Below are 24160 nucleotides of genomic sequence, written 5' to 3'. Positions count from 1 at the left end.
TCGCACTTGGCAGCCTCGTCGTCATCAGGCTATTGCTTCCGCATCATCAGGAGAAGAGGGTGGCAGCTTGGCAGCGAGCAAAACAGTCGGTGGGTTGTCTCCATCGCCACACTCTGCCATGTGCCACTTTCAGGTCTCCTCACACACTGCTGGTGTGTTCCATTTTTTGTCATAGGGTGCTGGCAGATTACGGGCCTCCCATAGCTGCTGCCAGGCCCCTAATCTGCCATGGGCCCCTGTACCGCCTCCTCATGCTGCTGCCAGGTCCACAGTGTCTCATGCCATGTGCCACTTTCAGGTCTCCTCACACTGCTGGTGTGTTCAATTTTTTGTCATAGGGTGCTGGCAGATTACGGGCCTCCCATAGCTGCTGCCAGGCCCCTAATCTGCCATGGGCCCCTGTACCGCCTCCTCATGCTGCTGCCAGGTCCACAGTGTCTCATGCCATGTGCCACTTTCAGGTCTCCTCACACTGCTGGTGTGTTCAATTTTTTGTCATAGGGTGCTGGCAGATTACGGGCCTCCCATAGCTGCTGCCAGGCCCCTAATCTGCCATGGGCCCCTATACCGCCTCCTCATGCTGCTGCGAAGTCCAGAGTCTCTCATGGGTCCCTGTACGGCCTCCCATTGCTGCTGTCTCCATCGCCACACTCTGCCATGTGCCACTTTCAGGTCTCCTCACACACTGCTGGTGTGTTCTATTTTTTGACATAGGGTGCTGGCAGATTACGGGCCTCCCATAGCTGCTGCCAGGCCCCTAATCTGCCATGGGCCCCTATACTGCCTCCTCATGCTGCTGCCAGGTCCAGAGTCTCTCATGGGTCCCTGTACGGCCTCCCATTGCTGCTGTCTCCATCGCCACACTCTGCCATGTGCCACTTTCAGGTCTCCTCACACACTGCTGGTGTGTTCCATTTTTTGTCATAGGGTGCTGGCAGATTACGGGCCTCCCATAGCTGCTGCCAGGCCCCTAATCTGCCATGGGCCCCTGTACCGCCTCCTCATGCTGCTGCCAGGTCCACAGTGTCTCATGCCATGTGCCACTTTCAGGTCTCCTCACACTGCTGGTGTGTTCAATTTTTTGTCATAGGGTGCTGGCAGATTACGGGCCTCCCATAGCTGCTGCCAGGCCCCTAATCTGCCATGGGCCCCTATACCGCCTCCTCCTGCTGCTGCGAAGTCCAGAGTCTCTCATGGGTCCCTGTACGGCCTCCCATTGCTGCTGTCTCCATCGCCACACTCTGCCATGTGCCACTTTCAGGTCTCCTCACACACTGCTGGTGTGTTCCATTTTTTGTCATAGGGTGCTGGCAGATTACGGGCCTCCCATTGCTGCTGCCAGGCCCCTAATCTGCCATGGGCCCCTGTACCGCCTCCTCATGCTGCTGCCAGGTCCACAGTGTCTCATGGGTCCCTGTACGGCCTCCCATTGCTGCTGTCTCCATCGCCACACTCTGCCATGTGCCACTTTCAGGTCTCCTCACACTGCTGGTGTGTTCCATTTTTTGTCATAGGGTGCTGGCAGATTACGGGCCTCACATAGCTGCTGCCAGGCCCCTAATCTGCCATGGGCCCCTATACCGCCTCCTCATGCTGCTGCCAGGTCCAGAGTCTCTCATGGGTCCCTGTACGGCCTCCCATTGCTGCTGTCTCCATCGCCACACTCTGCCATGTGCCACTTTCAGGTCTCCTCACACTGCTGATGTGTTCCATTTTTTGTCATAGGGTGCTGGCAGATTACGGGCCTCCCATAGCTGCTGCCAGGCCCCTAATCTGCCATGGGCCCCTGTACCGCCTCCTCATGCTGCTGCCAGGTCCACAGTGTCTCATGCCATGTGCCACTTTCAGGTCTCCTCACACTGCTGGTGTGTTCCATTTTTTGTCATAGGGTGCTGGCAGATTACGGGCCTCCCATAGCTGCTGCCAGGCCCCTAATCTGCCATGGGCCCCTGTACCGCCTCCTCATGCTGCTGCCAGGTCCAGAGTCTCTCATGGGTTCCTGTACGGCCTCCCATTGCTGCTGTCTCCATCGCCACACTCTGCCATGTGCCACTTTCAGGTCTCCTCACACACTGCTGGTGTGTTACATTTTTTGTCATAGGGTGCTGGCAGATTACGGGCCTCCCATTGCTGCTGCCAGGCCCCTAATCTGCCATGGGCCCCTGTACTGCCTCCTCATGCTGCTGCCAGGTCCACAGTGTCTCATGGGTCCCTGTACGGCCTCCCATTGCTGCTGTCTCCATCGCCACACTCTGCCATGTGCCACTTTCAGGTCTCTTCACACTGCTGGTGTGTTCCATTTTTTGTCATAGGGTGCTGGCAGATTACAGGCCTCCCATAGCTGCTGCCAGGCCCCTAATCTGCCATGGGCCCCTGTGCCGCCTCCTCATGCTGCTGCCAGGTCCACAGTGTCTCATGCCATGTGCCACTTTCAGGTCTCCTCACACTGCTGGTGTGTTCCATTTTTTGTCATAGGGTGCTGGCAGATTACGGGCCTCCCATAGCTGCTGCCAGGCCCCTAATCTGCCATGGGCCCCTATACCGCCTCCTCATGCTGCTGCCAAGTCCAGAGTCTCTCATGGGTCCCTGTACGGCCTCCCATTGCTGCTGTCTCCATCGCCACACTCTGCCATGTGCCACTTTCAGGTCTCCTCACACACTGCTGGTGTGTTCCATTTTTTGACATAGGGTGCTGGCAGATTACGGGCCTCCCATAGCTGCTGCCAGGCCCCTAATCTGCCATGGGCCCCTATAGCGCCTCCTCATGCTGCTGCCAGGTCCAGAGTGTCTCATGGGTCCCTGTACGGCCTCCCATTGCTGCTGTCTCCATCGCCACACTCTGCCATGTGCCACTTTCAGGTCTCCTCACACACTGCTGGTGTGTTCAATTTTTTGACATAGGGTGCTGGCAGATTACGGGCCTCCCATAGCTGCTGCCAGGCCCCTAATCTGCCATGGGCCCCTATACCGCCTCCTCATGCTGCTGCCAGGTCCAGAGTGTCTCATGGGTCCCTGTACGGCCTCCCATTGCTGCTGTCTCCATCGCCACACTCTGCCATGTGCCACTTTCAGGTCTCCTCACACTGCTGGTGTGTTCCATTTTTTGTCATAGGGTGCTGGCAGATTACGGGCCTCCCATAGCTGCTGCCAGGCCCCTAATCTGCCATGGGCCCCTGTACCGCCTCCTCATGCTGCTGCCAGGTCCAGGCAAACGTAGTCACACAGGGGAGGAACTTCTCAGTGTAATGAACAGAGAAATCGACAGATGGCTGTCTCCGCGCAAACTGAAAATCGGAACCATGTTGACCGACAACGGAAAGAACATGGTGTCTGCTCTGCGTCAAGGAAGGTTGTGCCATGCGCCATGCATGGCTCACGTGTTCAATCTGGTTGTCAAGCGGTTCCTAAAATCCACCATCCCACTGCAAGACATCCTTAAAATGTCACGTAAACCTTGCATGCATTTCAGCCATTCCTACACCGCAAAGCACACCCTCCTTGAGCTGCAGCGGCAGAACGGAATTCCACAGCATCGCCTGATCTGCGACGTTGCAAGGTGGAATTCAACCCTACACATGGTAGACCGCCTTTACGAACAGCGAAAGGCCATCACCGATTTCATGATGTTACAAGCGGATAAAGGTACTCCCCTGTGTAACTTCGATGTCAGCCATTGGCAGCTCATGCGTGACACCTGCCGCTTGCTCAGGCCCTTTGAGGAGGCCACGCTATTCGTGAGTCGGCAGGACTATGGGATGAACGACGTCATTCCTCTGTTGCACGTCCTGGAACAAATGCTGTTAACAATGGCTGGTCAGGGTGCGGTAGACGTGGCGCACAGATCTCAACGCCACATGACCCCTGTGGGGGCAGGACAGGAAGAAGAGGAGGAGGTAGAGGAGGACATTTGTGCTCAGGAATTATTGAGTGAAATGGGTGGTTTTTCCACTCAGCGGACAGGAGTGGAGGAGCAGGAGCATCTGGTAGAGGAGGAGGAGGAGGAGACAGAGGACCCAAACGCACCGTGGCAGTATGCTGTGGAGATGGAGGCAGGGAGTCCCTCGCATTCCTTGGCACAAATGGCCCATAGCATGCTCGGTTGCTTGCGTAGCGACAGCCGAATAATAACCATCAGACAGAGGGATGACTTTTGGCTGTCCACCTTGTTGGACCCTCGCTACCGTTCAAAAATGGTGGCCTTTTTCACACCTGCTGAGAGGGAGGCCAAAATAACGTACTATAAAAACCACCTATGTAGTCAGTTGGTCTCTGCCTTTGTGCGCCAACGTCCATCCTCAGACACTGTGGGCCCTGTGCACTCGCGTTCCGCTGCCATGGCAGCAAAGGAGGGGTGGGGTGGTAGGAGCAGTGGCAGCTCCACCAGCAGCAGCTGCCTCAGTCTGCAGTCGATGATGAGTAGCTTTCTTCACCAGCGCAGTGAGGAAACTACTAACCAGCCGCAGCAGCAGCAGCATCAGGTGGACCTGGAGCAGGACCTCAAACAACAGGCTTGGGCCTACTTGGACAGCACCCTGCCAACCGAGGTAGACAATCCCCTTGACTACTGGGCAACGAAACTTGACCTTTGGCCCCAACTAGCTGAATTTGCCCTTGAAAGGCTGTCATGCCCGGCCAGTAGCGTGGCATCGGAGCGCGTGTTTAGTGCGGCAGGAGGTATTGTAACTCCGCGGAGGACACGACTGTCCACCCAAAGTGTGGAGAGACTCACGTTTGTGAAAATGAATCAGGCGTGGATTAGTCTGGATTTCAAACCACCAGTTCCTGACACAACTGACTAAATCCGCCATGAATCATGCCCCTGCCATGTGCCACTTTCAGGTCTCCTCACACTGCTGGTGTGTTCAATTTTTTGTCATAGGGTGCTGGCAGATTATGGGCCTCCCATAGCTGCTGCCAGGCCCCTAATCTGCCATGGGCCCCTGTACCGCCTCCTCATGCTGCTGCCAGGTCCACAGTGTCTCATGCCATGTGCCACTTTCAGGTCTCCTCACACTGCTGGTGTGTTCCATTTTTTGTCATAGGGTGCTGGCAGATTACGGGCCTCCCATAGCTGCTGCCAGGCCCCTAATCTGCCATGGGCCCCTATACCACCTCCTCATGCTGCTGCCAGGTCCAGAGTCTCTCATGGGTCCCTGTACGGCCTCCCATTGCTGCTGTCTCCATCGCCACACTCTGCCATGTGCCACTTTCAGGTCTCCTCACACACTGCTGGTGTGTTCCATTTTTTGTCATAGGGTGCTGGCAGATTACGGGCCTCCCATTGCTGCTGCCAGGCCCCTAATCTGCCATGGGCCCCTGTACCGCCTCCTCATGCTGCTGCTAGGTCCAGAGTCTCTCATGGGTCCCTGTACGGCCTCCCATTGCTGCTGTCTCCATCGCCACACTCTGCCATGTGCCACTTTCAGGTCTCCTCACACACTGCTGGTGTGTTCCATTTTTTGTCATAGGGTGCTGGCAGATTACGGGCCTCCCATTGCTGCTGCCAGGCCCCTAATCTGCCATGGGCCCCTGTACCGCCTCCTCATGCTGCTGCCAGGCCCACAGTGTCTCATGGGTCCCTGTACGGCCTCCCATTGCTGCTGTCTCCATCGCCACACTCTGCCATGTGCCACTTTCAGGTCTCCTCACACTGCTGGTGTGTTACATTTTTTGTCATAGGGTGCTGGCAGATTACGGGCCTCCCATAGCTGCTGCCAGGCCCCTAATCTGCCATGGGCCCCTGTACCGCCTCCTCATGCTGCTGCCAGGTCCACAGTGTCTCATGCCATGTGCCACTTTCAGGTCTCCTCACACTGCTGGTGTGTTCCATTTTTTGTCATAGGGTGCTGGCAGATTACGGGCCTCCCATAGCTGCTGCCAGGCCCCTAATCTGCCATGGGCCCCTATACCACCTCCTCATGCTGCTGCCAGGTCCAGAGTCTCTCATGGGTCCCTGTACGGCCTCCCATTGCTGCTGTCTCCATCGCCACACTCTGCCATGTGCCACTTTCAGGTCTCCTCACACACTGCTGGTGTGTTCCATTTTTTGTCATAGGGTGCTGGCAGATTACGGGCCTCCCATTGCTGCTGCCAGGCCCCTAATCTGCCATGGGCCCCTGTACCGCCTCCTCATGCTGCTGCCAGGTCCAGAGTCTCTCATGGGTCCCTGTACGGCCTCCCATTGCTGCTGTCTCCATCGCCACACTCTGCCATGTGCCACTTTCAGGTCTCCTCACACTGCTGGTGTGTTCCATTTTTTGTCATAGGGTGCTGGCAGATTACGGGCCTCCCATAGCTGCTGCCAGGCCCCTAATCTGCCATGGGCCCCTGTACCGCCTCCTCATGCTGCTGCCAGGTCCACAGTGTCTCATGCCATGTGCCACTTTCAGGTCTCCTCACACTGCTGGTGTGTTCCATTTTTTGTCATAGGGTGCTGGCAGATTACGGGCCTCCCATAGCTGCTGCCAGGCCCCTAATCTGCCATGGGCCCCTATACCACCTCCTTATGCTGCTGCCAGGTCCAGAGTCTCTCATGGGTCCCTGTACGGCCTCCCATTGCTGCTGTCTCCATCGCCACACTCTGCCATGTGCCACTTTCAGGTCTCCTCACACACTGCTGGTGTGTTCCATTTTTTGTCATAGGGTGCTGGCAGATTACGGGCCTCCCATTGCTGCTGCCAGGCCCCTAATCTGCCATGGGCCCCTGTACCGCCTCCTCATGCTGCTGCCAGGTCCAGAGTCTCTCATGGGTCCCTGTACGGCCTCCCATTGCTGCTGTCTCCATCGCCACACTCTGCCATGTGCCACTTTCAGGTCTCCTCACACACTGCTGGTGTGTTCCATTTTTTGTCATAGGGTGCTGGCAGATTACGGGCCTCCCATTGCTGCTGCCAGGCCCCTAATCTGCCATGGGCCCCTGTACCGCCTCCTCATGCTGCTGCCAGGTCCACAGTGTCTCATGGGTCCCTGTACGGCCTCCCATTGCTGCTGTCTCCATCGCCACACTCTGCCATGTGCCACTTTCAGGTCTCCTCACACTGCTGGTGTGTTCCATTTTTTGTCATAGGGTGCTGGCAGATTACGGGCCTCCCATAGCTGCTGCCAGGCCCCTAATCTGCCATGGGCCCCTATACCACCTCCTCATGCTGCTGCCAGGTCCAGAGTCTCTCATGGGTCCCTGTACGGCCTCCCATTGCTGCTGTCTCCATCGCCACACTCTGCCATGTGCCACTTTCAGGTCTCCTCACACACTGCTGGTGTGTTCCATTTTTTGTCATAGGGTGCTGGCAGATTACGGGCCTCCCATTGCTGCTGCCAGGCCCCTAATCTGCCATGGGCCCCTGTACCGCCTCCTCATGCTGCTGCCAGGTCCACAGTGTCTCATGGGTCCCTGTACGGCCTCCCATTGCTGCTGTCTCCATCGCCACACTCTGCCATGTGCCACTTTCAGGTCTCCTCACACTGCTGGTGTGTTCCATTTTTTGTCATAGGGTGCTGGCAGATTACAGGCCTCCCATAGCTGCTGCCAGGCCCCTAATCTGCCATGGGCCCCTGTACCGCCTCCTCATGCTGCTGCCAGGTCCACAGTGTCTCATGCCATGTGCCACTTTCAGGTCTCCTCACACTGCTGGTGTGTTCCATTTTTTGTCATAGGGTGCTGGCAGATTACGGGCCTCCCATAGCTGCTGCCAGGCCCCTAATCTGCCATGGGCCCCTATACCACCTCCTCATGCTGCTGCCAGGTCCAGAGTCTCTCATGGGTCCCTGTACGGCCTCCCATTGCTGCTGTCTCCATCGCCACACTCTGCCATGTGCCACTTTCAGGTCTCCTCACACACTGCTGGTGTGTTCCATTTTTTGTCATAGGGTGCTGGCAGATTACGGGCCTCCCATTGCTGCTGCCAGGCCCCTAATCTGCCATGGGCCCCTGTACCGCCTCCTCATGCTGCTGCCAGGTCCACAGTGTCTCATGGGTCCCTGTACGGCCTCCCATTGCTGCTGTCTCCATCGCCACACTCTGCCATGTGCCACTTTCAGGTCTCCTCACACTGCTGGTGTGTTCCATTTTTTGTCATAGGGTGCTGGCAGATTACAGGCCTCCCATAGCTGCTGCCAGGCCCCTAATCTGCCATGGGCCCCTGTACCGCCTCCTCATGCTGCTGCCAGGTCCACAGTGTCTCATGCCATGTGCCACTTTCAGGTCTCCTCACACTGCTGGTGTGTTCCATTTTTTGTCATAGGGTGCTGGCAGATTACGGGCCTCCCATTGCTGCTGCCAGGCCCCTAATCTGCCATGGGCCACTGTACCGCCTCCTCATGCTGCTGCCAGGTCCACAGTGTCTCATGGGTCCCTGTACGGTCTCCCATTGCTGCTGTCTCCATCGCGACACTCTGCCATGTGCCACTTTCAGGTCTCCTCACACACTGCTGGTGTGTTCCATTTTTTGTCATAGGGTGCTGGCAGATTACGGGCCTCCCATAGCTGCTGCCAGGCCCCTAATCTGCCATGGGCCCCTGTACCGCCTCCTCATGCTGCTGCCAGGTCCAGAGTCTCTCATGGGTCCCTGTACGGCCTCCCATTGCTGCTGTCTCCATCGCCACACTCTGCCATGTGCCACTTTCAGGTCTCCTCACACACTGCTGGTGTGTTCCATTTTTTGTCATAGGGTGCTGGCAGATTACGGGCCTCCCATAGCTGCTGCCAGGCCCCTAATCTGCCATGGGCCCCTGTACCGCCTCCTCATGCTGCTGCCAGGTCCAGAGTCTCTCATGGGTCCCTGTACGGCCTCCCATTGCTGCTGTCTCCATCGCCACACTCTGCCATGTGCCACTTTCAGGTCTCCTCACACTGCTGGTGTGTTCCATTTTTTGTCATAGGGTGCTGGCAGATTACGGGCCTCCCATTGCTGCTGCCAGGCCCCTAATCTGCCATGGGCCCCTGTACCGCCTCTTCATGCTGCTGCCAGGTCCAGAGTGTGTCATGGGTCCCTGTACGGCCTCCCATTGCTGCTGCCAGGAGGCAGCAGGGTCGCAGCAGTGTCAGTGGAGGCAAACGGCCACGGAGTAGAGCACCAGCTCCACTGCAGCCTACCACCTCGGCCAGTAGTGGTGCCGGTGTGCACGGAGGAAGTAGCAGTCAGCCAGTGAGGAGTAGCGGGGGCAAAGTTTCCTACTCGGCGGTGTGGCAATTTTTAGTCAAGCGGCCCGAGGAAGTAAACGTAGCCGCATGTCGACTATGTGGCCAGAAAGTCAAGCGTGGCCAGGGGGCCCATGTTGGGACTACAGCGTTGCGTCAGCATATGCAGCGTCGCCATTCGGTGGCCTGGGAAAACCGTGATAAAGATACGGCGGTTCTGCCTGTCCCAGCCCAGGGTTCCATTTTGTCATAGGGTGCTGGCAGATTACGGGCCTCCCATTGCTGCTGCCAGGCCTTAATCTGCCATGGGCCCCTGTACCGCCTCCTCATGCTGCTGCCAGGTCCACAGTGTCTCATGGGTCCCTGAACCGCCTCCCATTGCTGCTGTCTCCATCGCCACACTCTGCCATGTGCCACTTTCAGGTCTCCTCACACACTGCTGGTGTGTTCCATTTTTTGTCATAGGGTGCTGGCAGATTACGGGCCTCCCATTGCTGCTGCCAGGCCCGTAATCTGCCATGGGCCCCAGTACCGCCTCCTTATGCTGCTGCCAGGTCCACAGTCTCTCATGGGTCCCTGTACGGCCTCCCATTGCTGCTGTCTCCATCGCCACACTCTGCCATGTGCCACTTTCAGGTCTCCTCACACTGCTGGCGTGTTCCATTTTTTGTCATAGGGTGCTGGCAGATTACGGGCCTCCCATAGCTGCTGCCAGGCCCCTAATCTGCCATGGGCCCCTGTACCGCCTCCTCATGCTGCTGCCAGGTCCACAGTGTCTCATGGGTCCCTGTACGGCCTCCCATTGCTGCTGTCTCCATCGCCACACTCTGCCATGTGCCACTTTCAGGTCTCCTCACACACTGCTGGTGTGTTCCATTTTTTGTCATAGGGTGCTGGCAGATTACGGGCCTCCCATTGCTGCTGCCAGGCCCGTAATCTGCCATGGGCCCCAGTACCGCCTCCTCATGCTGCTGTCAGGTCCACAGTCTCTCATGGGTCCCTGTATGGCCTCCCATTGCTGCTGTCTCCATCGCCACACTCTGCCATGTGCCACTTTCAGGTCTCCTCACACTGCTGGTGTGTTCCATTTTTTGTCATAGGGTGCTGGCAGATTACGGGCCTCCCATAGCTGCTGCCAGGCCCCTTATCTGCCATGGGCCCCTGTACCGCCTCCTCATGCTGCTGCCAGGTCCAGAGTCTCTCATGGGTCCCTGTACGGCCTCCCATTGCTGCTGTCTCCATCGCCACACTCTGCCATTTGCCACTTTCAGGTCTCCTCACACACTGCTGGTGTGTTCCATTTTTTGTCATAGGGTGCTGGCAGATTACGGGCCTCCCATTGCTGCTGCCAGGCCCGTAATCTGCCATGGGCCCCGTACCGACTCCTCATGCTGCTGCCAGGCCCGTAATCTGTCATGGGCCCCTGTTGTCGCTTGTTGGCATATTCCGCTCGTTCAGATGCTCCTTCTCCTGCTACTCCTCTTCACGGATTCCGTCAGCAGTCTTTCTTGGAATCCGTTTCCAAGAGACAACAGTTTGCGAGCACGCACCCGACGGTGCAGAAGCTGAACGTCCTCCTGTCCAAGTTGCTGCTGCCAGGCTCGTAATCTGTCATGCGCCCCTGTACCGCCTCCTCATGCTGCTGCCAGGTCCAGAGTGTGTCATGGGTCCCTGTACGGCCTCCCATTGCTGCTGCCAGGCCCGTAATCTGCCATTGGCCCCCGTACCAACTCCTCATGCTGCTGCCAGGCCCGTAATCTGTCATGGGCCCCTGTACCGCCTCCTCATGCTGCTGCCAGGTCCAGAGTGTGTCATGGGTCCCTGTACGGCCTCCCATTGCTGCTGTCTCCATCGCCACACTCTGCCATGTGCCACTTTCAGGTCTCCTCACACTGCTGGTGGTTTCCATTTTTGTCATAGGGTGCTGTATGGCCTCCCATTGCTGCTGCCTCCACCGCCACACTGTGGCTCCACACTCTGGTTTTGGCCCCGTGACTGCCCAAATGAGTGAAGTGTGCGGTGATTCTAAGATCGACGGCACTCATCTGCATGTCATACTGACTGTCAGTATTATTTCTCTTCCCCAGCAGACTCCAAGGGCATTTAAATTAAAGGTACAGTGTTCTGCACTAATATAAAGGCTCTCTGAAGCCTAGAAACACCCTTTTATAAGTTAAATTCGCAGCGAATATATTCGACTCGAATCGAAATTTTTCCACGAATTCGCCGAATCAGTCGAATCGAATTTTTGAATACTTCGCTCATCTCTACTCACAACCAACAAATTGCAAAATGCAGAAAAAATAAAAAAAGCATGAAAAGTGAAAACAACGTGTGGAGCACCCTCTAGTGTGCTACTGTTAGTGTAGGTAAATGTATTATGTTATTACTCACGGTAACTGTGTGAGCCTGTAATTAAGACGGATTACTGCAGGTCAGGCTGGGTGACTAAGCAGGTTGGGAATCTATTGCCTCCACCTGTTTCTGGTGGACCATGGAAGCTTCCAAAAGCCAGTGGGGAGAGGAGTGGAGACCTAAATCTGCATGTGGCCAGAGAGGGGTCCCCAAGGTTTAGGGGGGTCTTGGCCTCCAGGCTCGGCTCAGGAGGATCCATTCAGCATCACAGCATGAACAGTATGATTGCCTGGGAGCAAAGAGGACAGAGTGAGGCGACAAAGAGACTGCAACATGTGGTAAGCTTTCAAAGGATCTTCAGAGCAGCCAGGAGGACTGATAGTATCTGTAGGCTATGGAGCTGGGAGCAATTATACAGGGGAGAGGAGACATCTCTGTGTGTAGTTTACAACAAGCTGTGCTAACTTTCAGAGGTGCTGAGAGTCCCTAGCCCGTAAGGAGCTTTTGCTACTGATCCATAAAGACTGACCACATTCAAGAAGAACAGTCCAGGATATATTTCTCTAAATAGGAAGGACATTGTCCCCATGCATTGATTCAGTCAAGTTGGGCATCCCATAATCCCTATTACCTCATCCAAGTTATATTCCCCTAATAAAATAACAAAAACCAAGCTCATTGACCGTTCACTTACTGCAGATGCACATGTGTAAAATGTGTGTTGCCTGGCTGTGTGACGCTTAGGGGGACCCCGAAACAGAGCGGCCCCCAAAAGAGTAGCGCTACACGTACATTAATCAACACTCGGATGACTTTATACCCTTAAAATCCAAGAAACGAGAGCTTGTATCAGTAGTATGAAGCACTCCAAAAGGGACATCTGCAGTGTAGCACCTTAGTTTCGACACATGCGCTTTATAGCTTATGAACTGATCACAATTTCTTATATGGATTGTATACTTTATGTCTTGCTTTTATCTGTATAGGTCAGTCAGTTAATAATAGCACATTTCTAGCACTTGTTGCACATTATTTTCAGTGATTTACATACTTTAATAGGTTTTTTTCAGATGTGATAAGCGTATTGCCCTAAAAAAAAAAAAAAAAAAAAAAAAAAAAATCGATCCACAATGGATTGCTATTTAGAGGGCAAAATAGTAGCAGTACATGGGCATTTAGGAGGCACTACTGCGGCCTCCCAACACCTGACATCTTGCAGGTCTCAATGGGTGGGTATGACAAGCCATTGAGCTGTGGGTATGACAAGCCATTGAGCTGTCTGGAAAACTCTGCAGCTTGCGTTAGAAATGGCATGGCCACGAAGCAAAACATTGTGGCTCTGGCATTATTTATTTATTTCAGGTACTTATATAGCGCCGTCAATTTACGCAGCGCTTTACATATATATTGTACATTCACATTAGTCCCTAACCCTCAAGGGGTGTACAATCTAAGGTCCCTAACTTACATTCATACATACACATACTAGGGCCAATTTATACAGGAGCCAATTAACCTACCAGCATGTCTTTGGAGTGTGGGAGGAAACCGGAGTACCCGGGAGGAAACCCATGCAGGCACAGGGAGAACATGCAAACTCCAGGCAGGTGGTGCTGTGGCTGGGATTCAAACCAATGACCCTAGCACTGCCAGGCAGAAGTGCTAACCATTTAGCCACTGTGCTGCCCGCATGTGTAAAATCCGGTCAGGCAGTAATGTTAGGAATGTGGGTGGCCAGGGGAGGCAACAAAACCTCATATACTAAAAAACGCATTGTATTCTGATTAAATACTATACGTTTCACATGCGCTTCCCATTGACGTTTACAGATTTCAAATTTGGATCACACAGCAACAAACGTGCACACGACCTTTTTTCAAAAGCACACTGCATATATGTGAACGCCCTCCATAGGAACAAATTTTATTTAGGTTGTCATGCCAATCCGCCAACTAAAAACGCATTCAAAAACACACATGTGTGAACCAGGACTTAAAGTGTTACTAAACTCAGGACCCTGCATTCAGTATTCCTGGTCTCCCACAGTACACAGAACATGGAAATGCAATTATTTTAGTAAATATAAACTGCTAAATACCTTTTTTCATCAGAAGTTAGAGCAGTCTTGTGACTTCAGCTGAGCACTGGTTAAAGCTTGTAGGATGAGTTTTCTTTCTGCTCTAGGAGGATGCAAAACCCCTGTCCTCTGTCTGGACAGTGCTGATTGGCCCAGTACTGATCACATGCATTCTCCCAAGAATAAAAAAAAAACTTCTCTAGCAATATACACTAAGCTGAGCATGTGCACAAGGGCTACGGGTTCAGTCTGTCTTATCAGTGAGGACATTTGCATAAGAGGAGGAACAGAGAAGTCAGGATCAAACGGCCTTTTTACACAATGCAGAGGATTAACCCCTTAGGTTCCATAGTGAGTATAACAAGCATGCTTTACTGCATATACAGACTGATTTTACTGTTGTGGATTTAGTAACACTTTAATAAGATCCAGATCTCAGCCTGAACGGGAGAGGGTCACAGCCTAACAAAAGGATATTTGCTGTAGTGTCCTGTATGCCAGTAACATGTATTTCTAGCAAAGGAATAGCATAAGTGATGTGTGAACCCATGAATTCATCCAAATGCTTGTGTTTGTCAGACCAAAGAAACAAAATTTAGAGGTACAATCAGGGGTGTATTTACCACAAGGCAAACAAGGCATTTGCCTAGGGCAGCATTTTTCAGGGGGGCAGCACCACCCCTGGAAGAAGGGACGGAAGAAGGGATACATGCAACATGGGGACCAGGTGGGATCCGAGAGAGGCTGCGGGCTGCTTGATGGTGTACAGAGATCCCAACGCTCATTCCCAGGGATGTCCGGAGCTGTGAAGGTGAGCTGGGGGGGGGGGGGTAGGGAATGTTAGTGGAAGATTCTCTTAGGTGGGAGGTGGCCGTTGTTGGTCAATGGCAGGCTCTCTCCGTGGGGGGCGTCCTAGGGCATCACAAAACCTAAATACACCACTGGGTACAATCAGAAGCTCCCATGTAAGACTGTATATGAAATGTTCTTGTTTTTTGAAGGTTGTTCCTTTTGCGGTACTGTCAGACTGGAATAAGTGGTGTTTTACTTTACATTTGTAGAACACAGGACAGAAAGTACAGAGACAACTGAAATAGCACTACCTTCCATTAAGGCCATAGACCTTTTTGTTTTCTGCTTTGTAAAACAGACAGAAGCAGTCACCACCAATACCAGTGCTTGTGGGTTCAGTGACATTGAGGGCAGCAGCTACCGCCACCGCTGCATCAGCTGCATTGCCACCTTTCTTCAGAATATCTACAAGCAAACAGAGAAGAATAATATGGAATCTTATAAAACACATTAACACTGATTATAAAGGATGTCAATGAAAAGCAAGTAAGGATATAGAGCTTACATCTGAATTTAGCAAATAAAAGGCCACATTTAGTATATCTGTTTTAGTCTTGCTCTGACCTTTTTATGTAAATACAGATAAACCGATGAGCTCATCATACTCGTTCAAATATTACTGCCATTAAAGCCGTTGATCTAGTAGCTGTGTAGGAGTGCTGGAAAGATATATTTTTAGTTCACGCAAGCCAATGTCCTGAAAATCAATCTGTGCTGAATTGCTTCTCAGAGTGCGACTAAGCCACGGATCCCCAAACACTCTTACCAAAGGGCTGGTTTACTATCTCTAAGTCCGTAGGGGGGCCTGACTGTGGCCAGTGGGAGTAGAAAACTCCCGGTGTCAGTGGGAGTAGACAATGTCTCAGGCTTTGTGATCCATGCAAATAAAACAATTACATAGTGCCTGTGGTCAGTAGGAGGACCAATGCCCCGTCATCTCTGTCAGTGGGGGGAGTAGTACCCCTCATTGGTGTCAGTGGGAATAGTGCCCCCTCATTGGTGTCAGTGGGAGGAATAGTGCCTCATTGTTGGTGTCAGTGGGAGAAATAGTGCCCCATCATTGATATCAGTTGGAGGAATAGTGCCCCATCATTGATATCAGTGGGAGGACTAGTGACCCATCATTCATGTCAGTGGGAGGAATAATGCCCTATCATTGGTGTCAGTGTGAGGAATGGTATTCGACAGTTGATGTCTGTAGGAGGAATGGTAATTTATTGTTGTTGTCAGTGAAAGGAATATGGCTTCATATCAGTGGGAAGAACAGTGCCCCGAGGGCCGCATACAAGCAAGCAAAGGGCCCATGGAGACCACTGGACTAAGTGCTCGCTTTCTGGCATTCAGCAAGTGATTCTGTAGCTTCCTGAATGCTCGTGTAGGGCTCTGCTGTCCTCTACTGTCTGAATTTGTAAATGGTTCTAAATGCCTGTAAATATATTATGGATGCACTTCCTGTCCCTGGGTTGTTGACTTTGCAACCCCAGAAGGAGGAAGTGGGGAGAGAGATAGTCTCAGCCGCATGTCATGTCCATGCTGCTAAACCCCAAGCCAGAAAGGGACATTATGCATGTATTTCTATGATCCAATAGTTTAACTGCAGCTGCGAGTATATATTTTAAATCTTGTGAAAGACAAGTATCTCTGCCCTGTCCGTTATTGATTTCTATGCACCATGCCAGATAGCTAGATCTGTAGTGGTCACCTTCCAGGTAAGTGGACCTGCTTATTGCAATAAAATTTATATGCAACTCCTGTTATTCTAGTTAACCTTGCGCCTTCTGGTCTGGGATTGTATAACTAGTTTTAGCTCAGGGCTCAATAACCAACATAGGCTAGAGCCAGGTTATTGCTTCAGATGGTCACATTGGGATCAGTAGCTTAGAGGTCTTGTTGCATTTCAGATTAGAAACTATTAGGGAGGTACTTCAGTGCAACGCCACAGTTCCTGCTGTGAGAAGCTCCATTCCAGGCTGGACAGCAGTTGGAAGATCTTCCCATCACTGCAGATCTTGTCTTCAGGTCTCCAACACAAAGTCAGATGCCTCATCAACATCAGCGGCCCCTGCAATTGGACTTTGCTGCAAAATCTACCTAGGCATATCTCTATAAATAACTATATACCCGGTATATGTGCACAGTTCCACCAGGACTCTTATCTGGCCCTTTTCTGATAATAACGGTTTGTACAGTGGATGTATGTATTGTTAACAAACTCTTCTTATATAACATTTGTATTATTTCTTTACTGCATGTGCAGCTATATGGTTAATGTTATATGCTGGGTCCAATAGTTATTTTTCTTCCAAATACTTTGTTGAGATTACTGATTAATTTCCCAGGAAGGGAATTCCCTCTGTTCACAGAGGCCATGTCCTGGGTGGAGGCACTACCAAGTTTATTATCAAACAAACACTTCCACTTAGCAAAGGTTATATCCTGTTTGGGGAGGGCCATTTCTCATAACCCTGCAAAAGAGGACTACACCTTTTTTTTTTTCTTTTATCTACCAGGTTTATAATGGGAGTAATGCATCACAACCTTGAGCCAAGACTTTGGCTCAAGGTTGTGGCACAGCCTTGTTGACTTGAGTAGCCAAGTTTTTAGCCTTTAGGTGGGTGGATAGGGGTCAACTGCCCACCTTTATAACAGGGCTAATGTGCCACAAGCATGAGCGAAGCATTTGGCTCACTGTTGTGGTGCTGCCCTATTGACTTTAAAAACAGAGTTAGGCAGTTGGTGCTGTCAGCTCAGCTTGCCATGTAAAGTTTGCAACATCCGGATTGTTTTTTCAAACTATGGGTGGGCAGTTACAGGTATGTAGGTGGTAGAACTGTGGCTCAGTTGCCTCTTTTACTGCCCATCTTTATAATGGGACTAATGTGCTACAACCACAAGCCAAGCATTTGGCTCACTGTTGTGGTGTGGCCCCAATGACTTGAATGGCTGATTTTCAGTTGTTGTTTAGCCTTTAGGTGGATGGCTGGGATGTGGTAAAATCACGAGTCAGCTTTCTGTTTTTACCTACAGTAAACCCCCCCCCCCCTCCTAGCAGTGTGATATAGGCCTAAGTTATGACTTGATGTATGTAAATACAAAAGTTATTTCTCCTTTATGGTCTCTTTTATAGCAGTGAACAAACCATTTAACAGATGCAGCGGTACCTCGGTTTCCGAAAACCTTGGTTAACTTAATTTTCGGTTTACAAATGAAAATCCATTGAAAATAATGCCTCAGTTTATTAATTTTTTTTCGCAATATGAAGCAAGTTTCCCCAGGATGCATTGCGCCTGGGAGGTTTATAGCGCCACCACTGTGCATGCTGGAGTCTCTGATTAGTTTGTGGGTAGCACGTGGCATCGAATGTGGAGGTGTTTTTCAATGTATTCTATGGGAAACCACATTTCGGTTTACGAATTTTTCGCAATACGAAACATCCCGGAGAACGCATTAAATTTGTAAACTGAGGTACCACTGTAATCTGTTCTTGCTATAGACACTTCTAAACCTATACCCTACAATTGAAGAAGTAGAATGCTTGGCATGCTGAGAGAATATTGAATTTAATGTACAGGTCACATAGAGTGGGAGGATAGAGAAAAAAGAGTTAATGTTCAGATGCGCAGGATAAAAGAGGAGATGGGGTTAATATACCGATCACATAGAACAGCCTTTTTCAACCAGGGTGCCCATGCACCTTGGGGCACCTTCAGATTTCTTTAGGGGTGCCTTGGCAAAATGCCTAAAAATTACCCAAAAATTGTATGCAAGCCAGTGGGTGGATTAACCTGCATTTTAATTACACAAAGCTACAGATTTTCATTATGCACCATTACAACCTTCTATTCACTGGCATCCTAACAACCAATGACATTGATGAGGAGGACGTCAGGTGCCTACACAACATCCTCTCTGTCAGCACTGGGGTTATATTAACTGAGCCAGGGACAGAAATGGAGGAAGAAGAGAAACATTGGAATACTAGTCAGTACCAGTCTGCAAAGGTATATTTGCTTTGAACAAATTAATCGAGTTGGGTGTCCTACATGCGTGGATGTTGCTCCATTATATAACTGATTAGTTAAATTTTTCACATTTTATAATGGGGTGCCCTGAGATTGTGCATCATTTTTAAGGGTGCCTTGACCAAAAAAAAGGCTGAGAAACACTGATATAGAGACACCATGAGCTTAGATACATAGGGGAGGAGAGGAAGGTCAATGGGTAGAAAACTTCTCACTACACAAACCACTGCTGCCACAGATCTGGAACTAAAGAGTGAATGAAATATTCCTTTTAGTAGTTTCTTCTTTTTCCCCTTCTTCCTTTATAAGAATAAATGGAGGAGGGCTCACAGATGTAAACACTACACTGTTTGTAGTTTGTGATTAGTCATCACACCAATCACAGCAATGGTAAAAGCCAGACTGCTTGGATCTCAGCCATTAAGTGGCCCCCCGTGGACTGTTTCTGGAGTGACTTTTCTAACTTGCTCTCCTGAAATAGACATCCACCACTCCGCTTACTGAGGACAAACTGATGGAAATTGATGGAAACTGAAGAAAAACGGATGTGAACTGATGAAAAACTGATGTGAACTTATCTGTTTTTTCTTGGAAAAAATGTGACTGAACTGACGAAAAAAACGGACTGCCTGTGTAAAAGGGGTCTAAGTCTGTTGTTTTTCAAAAGAATTAGCTGTCTTGCAGATGTATCAGTTACAGGGAGCAGACAAACCATTTACCACGGAAAGGAGTATTTACAATGACCAACTTTTAATTATTTATGTAAAACCTTTCTCCCAAAATGCTAAAAACTGCTTGCTGCAACTGCTTATAAAGTATTAGCTGGAGTTCAACTTACATTTTTTTACTGTATCTGAATCTTCTAGTACATCTAACACCCCCCCCCCCCCCCCAGGCTAACAATACTGCTGTCTGCAATGCTTCTGTGCACAGACCTGAGGTGAAAAAGCCTTTCAAAAAAAGAAAACTAATGCAGCCACCATGTCTTACAATTGGTAAGCTGCAATAAATTATTTTTGGTTTTGGGTTTAATACCACTTTAAGTACCACCATAAATATTCCACTTCTTCCATTGTAACTGACTGCTGTCTAAAAAGGGAATTCCCTTATTTAGGAGAAATTTCCTCTCACTTCCTGTTGTGTATACATTGGGAAACAATATGCATTAAAAACAGAGGTTTTAGTTGCACAATATTAGCAAATATATGTGAAAGCCACACTGCTCCTCTATATAGTGCGGCCCTAACTCTAATTTATGGGAATCTCCATATTGTTGCCTACTGTATATAGCAATTGATAAATTAAGGGCAGGTATGCCTGGATAACGTCCTCTCTTTTCAATTTTTTTTTTTTAAAGGATTTTACTTCACCCTAAACTATAAATCATGTTGCCCTGCCTTCTCCTCCCTCCTTCTCTTACTGTTGGACATTTGTTTTTTTAAACTCATGACTTTTATTTGTACTGCAAAACAGCAATTCTTTATTTCTTGCCTAGGAGAGAATCAATTCCCAAACAAGCTCTGTGCATATCCATTAACGATCACATCCATGCACGGGAAATCACCTGTGTGGGCACAAATGTGTTCAATGTCCAAAAGGCCAAGCAGAGCCCTTCTGTACATCTGCGCCCGTATTATAATGGCATTGCCATGGGGGCACAGAATTGAACTGAAGATCTGCAGTATGTTTTAAAGTCAACATTTCTCATGGTATCTGGAATTATTGTCTGTGTTGCCTTGTACAATTTGTACAATTTTTAATGAAAGGATGAATATGACTCAGCAATTGTATATCAATGGAATTCCATTTAAGGGCTGAAGATTACACAGCTGCTTCTGAATCCTATATGTAGTATGATGCTCCTACATGAAGGTCACACTTGTGTATTTGATGATATGTACATTTTAAAGTGGATTTATTGTGCTGTGGGGAACTTGTGCATTTACATGTGTTTTTAACATTCTGGATTTTCAGATGTGCCTGTCATTTCTTGCCACCATTATTTTCAATATTGTGTGTAAATGGTCAGCATACTGACTAAATGGTCAGCACAGTGGCTAAATGTTCAGCACTTCCGTCTGACAGTACTAGGGTCCTTGGTTCGCATCCCAACCATGGCACCACCTGCCGGGAGTATGCATGTTGATCCTGTGCCTGCATGGGTCTAAATTGGCCCTAGTATGTGTATGTATCAATGTAAGTTAGGGACCTTACATTGTATTCCCCTTGAGAGTTAGGGACTGATGTGAATGTACAATATATATACAGTTACCTTGTTGCACAGGACGTTTGACAGTTCTTTTCTAATCCCCATGGTTCAGTATCTAGCCTAGTCAGTGCTTCCATGTAAGAGCTAACAAACTAATCGACTATTTATACACTGACACTAATTGCAATTTAAAAAGCCACAGATGTGAGACATTAACCTCTAATTGGCATTTTAACCCTTGTGTCACCTTGTGTGTCTGTACCAAGGCCAAACATTCTAGGGTATGTAAACTTTTGATCATGGCCATTTGGGTAATTTCTGTTATCATTAGGATTTAAAAAGGAGCCAAACAACTCTTTGATAGTAAATGGCTTCATATGATCATTATCCTTCAATAAAAGGATATTGGCATGATCAGTCATATTTTCAATATCAATGCTAAAATTTCACACTTTTTTCCAGGGTATGCAAACTTTTGAGCACAACTGTGTATGTGTGTGTATATATGTATATGTAAAGCACTGTGTAAAATTGACAGTGCTATATAAGTACCTGTAATAATAAATCACATTTTATATGCAGTTTACACAAGTTACCATTCATTTCTAATGTTGTAAACAATATTTCTCAAGGGCACACCACACTGATATGTGAAGAAAAGAATGATCAAATTGAAGGTCAGTTAATCCTGGTTCACACTGGATCCAACTCTGAAATTGTGTGTCTGCAGGTGCGACTTGACAGACATCGTGCACAGATGTCTATGCAAGTCGCACGTGAAATTACAAAAAATAGTGCAAAAACTACTTTCAAAATTGGTGCAACTCACAACAGAGAGGGAGTTGCACCAATTTGGACAGTTCCATTACCGACAATAGAGTGCAACTTGTGATTTGAAACTGTCAAACTGCATGACAAGTCGCACCGGTGTGAACCAGGGCTTAAGATCACAATGCCACATGTGTTTTTGTGCATTGAGGCATTAAAATAAATGGGCTGCAAAAAGGAACTCCATACATGAAAATATAGTTCAGCTGAGATTTCTGCAGTGCAGCACACAGCAATGCACAGCTTGTGTTGTGGTGTGGTGCATGGTACCACAGGTGGATTGTGGAGGTACAGTGGGGTACCATTTAAAATGGAGGCATTGGAGGGAACCAACACAAGTATGGTGCATTGTCTCACATTGCAGTTGATGAGTACTGTTTGGAGGGGGGGTTGGGGTTAATTTTTGCAGCTTAAAGTGGTTGTAAACCCCTGACATGACAAGTGGACAAAGCATTTCCTTCTATAGTATGTACTTGCCTCAATCAAAGAATCTAATGTGATTTCTGTCTGATGTCTCCTTCCGCTATCTGCATGACTCATTTCTGACAGATTATGCCAACTCCAAGAGATACAGGGGGAATGAGAGGAGAACTCCAGCACACAGAAGGTGATTGACAGCCTCGGCTGTGGTGTTTCCCTATGAGACTGTGTAGAGGGGGGGAGTGTGCATTCTTTCCACTCAGGTCTCAAATTACGCTCAGCTCCCTGCTCTATGCTGTGCAGTATGTAACATCAGATCTCTGCCCCTTGCCTTCTGATGATCAGACATGCTTTGTAAATTGTGCATTTGTACAATTATAGGTGGATTTGTTTAATCTCTGTGTATCACCTGAGGTTAGTCACTTCACTGGGTATAAGTAAGGGTACATCAAGACAATGGTCAAGACTCTGCCAACTACAGTTACTGCTCAACATTTTCTTACATAAATTACATAAAAATGATAATACCTAAGCCAATGCCTGTTGCAAGTGGCTGGCTGGATGCCACACAACCTCCAGTGCACACAATGGGAGATCTCCTAGAGATAAATTCCAGTGTAGAAGCCATTGAATAACCAAGAGACCTCAAATTCTACAAGGAAACAAAGACTTATGATTAAACTGAACACACTCAATACAAATCCATTTCTGCCAAAGGTTTCTAAGTATTGACAAATGTTAAGATATTTTAGATTCCATTGGTAATTACTGTATGGCAAAGAGCAACCTTGTGTATTATGTCTTCAACTATTTCATACCAGAGAAAATGCTGATTGCTGTGTTCTCTGCAAAATTTTTCTTCTTCTTTTCTGCCAAACAAAGACCGTGTGATTGTAGCTACTCCTACTGTTACTCATGCTGCTGCTATTATTCATACTGCTATTCATGGTATTCATACCTTAGGATAAGATTTAGGATTGGGTCAGCCATAGGTTTGAAATAAACCCAAGCCGCTCAGAGTCTGTAGTCCTGGCGAACCAATGTAACAATTCACCTACCTTCCATTAACAATAAAGATAACACACTGGGAGGGCCCTTGGACTTTGCTCAGTTGCCTTAGAATGACCAATAATGGGGTCCTTGTTATGTGCCAGCCCCCTCGCTATAAAAGGAGACTAGGGTACAGAGCACCCATAGGGGTTTATTTCCTAAAGGTTAATAGGCTGCTCACTTTGAAAGGGAATTTTCTTTTATCTTAGTGAATGTGAAAATGAAATGAAAAACAACAATGCATAACGTAGGAAACACAATCTTCTTAGTTATTTACCAATTAAAAAACAAATAGAAACATTTACATAAAGTTCCCTGACTTAATCCATCATCAATCACAGCATCCATCATTGTAAATCCTTGGTAATTATGAAAACTCCACTAACGTTAATACGTACATGATGCATTCCCATTACTAAATGACAGATCCCCAGCTCTAAACGACAGATCACTGGTGCTGTGGTAGTTTTAACTCAGTGCTGGGGGTCTTGGGTGACCATATTAAGTCACTAAATATGGTCAATGATGTCACTCAGGATACCCAGTGCTATGTTTACATTGCTACAGCACCTGGGATCTGTCATTTAGCAAATGGAGTATAGCTGGGAAACATTGGTTGCAGAGAAACATTGTTGCACAGTGGATCATTGTGAATGACCATGGATATACATCAGAGGACATTATTTATGTTTTGTATTGTTATAAAATTACAATTTCACAGAGTCGGTGCAATTTGAATTTTAGTGTTTCTGGATATTAGTAATAAGAAGTACTGATGTACCCCTGTACTCATTCCTTGGCAGCAGGCAGATATCTGGAGCCCCCTTATTATAAAGGGGACTTCCAAATTCCTATAGTTCCTCCTCACTAGCCCCTGTTTATTTATTTGGGGACTGCATTTGTTTTTCAACATTGGGGCACGTTGCCTTGCAAAGAAGAGGCTTTCCTGCCCCTCCATACAAAGTACAGGATGGGGGAGAAGTAGTGTTTATTTTACTGTAGTGTTTTGGATGTGGGGAGCCGCAGTAAATAAACAGGCTCTGCTTTCTGCTGACCACTCCCTCTGAAAATGCTAGTTGCCTGGCTGTCACAGTACAACAATAACATGGATGTTTACTTTTCTTTGACTTTCCTATTATTATTATCACTACAGGTACTTATATAGCGTCATCAATTTACACATATATTGTACATTCTCATCAGTACTTTAC

At 48.9% G+C, this 24160-nt stretch overlaps 1 protein-coding gene across 1 annotated transcript in view; it reads right to left on the bottom strand.

Moving 5' to 3' along the window:
* Positions 1–24160, bottom strand: part of LOC149469243 (uncharacterized) — a 110243-nt gene that overhangs the window by 81704 nt on the left and 4379 nt on the right. The window contains exons 2-3 of the mRNA XM_089669520.1: positions 22428–22551; positions 14672–14825 (exon numbers count right to left, since the gene is read on the bottom strand). Of these exons, the coding sequence (XP_089525646.1) occupies positions 14672–14825; positions 22428–22527 (254 nt within the window). The 5' untranslated portion in view covers positions 22528–22551. The remainder of the gene's footprint in view (positions 1–14671; positions 14826–22427; positions 22552–24160) is intronic.

This window comes from Staurois parvus, unplaced genomic scaffold (genome assembly GCF_062004578.1).
Source record: "Staurois parvus isolate SC_StPar_1 unplaced genomic scaffold, SC_StPar_1.0 ptg000078l, whole genome shotgun sequence".
Classification (NCBI taxonomy): domain Eukaryota; kingdom Metazoa; phylum Chordata; class Amphibia; order Anura; family Ranidae; genus Staurois; species Staurois parvus.
The sequence above is the reverse complement of the archived record's forward strand: the minus strand, read 5'-3'. Positions and strand labels throughout refer to the sequence as shown.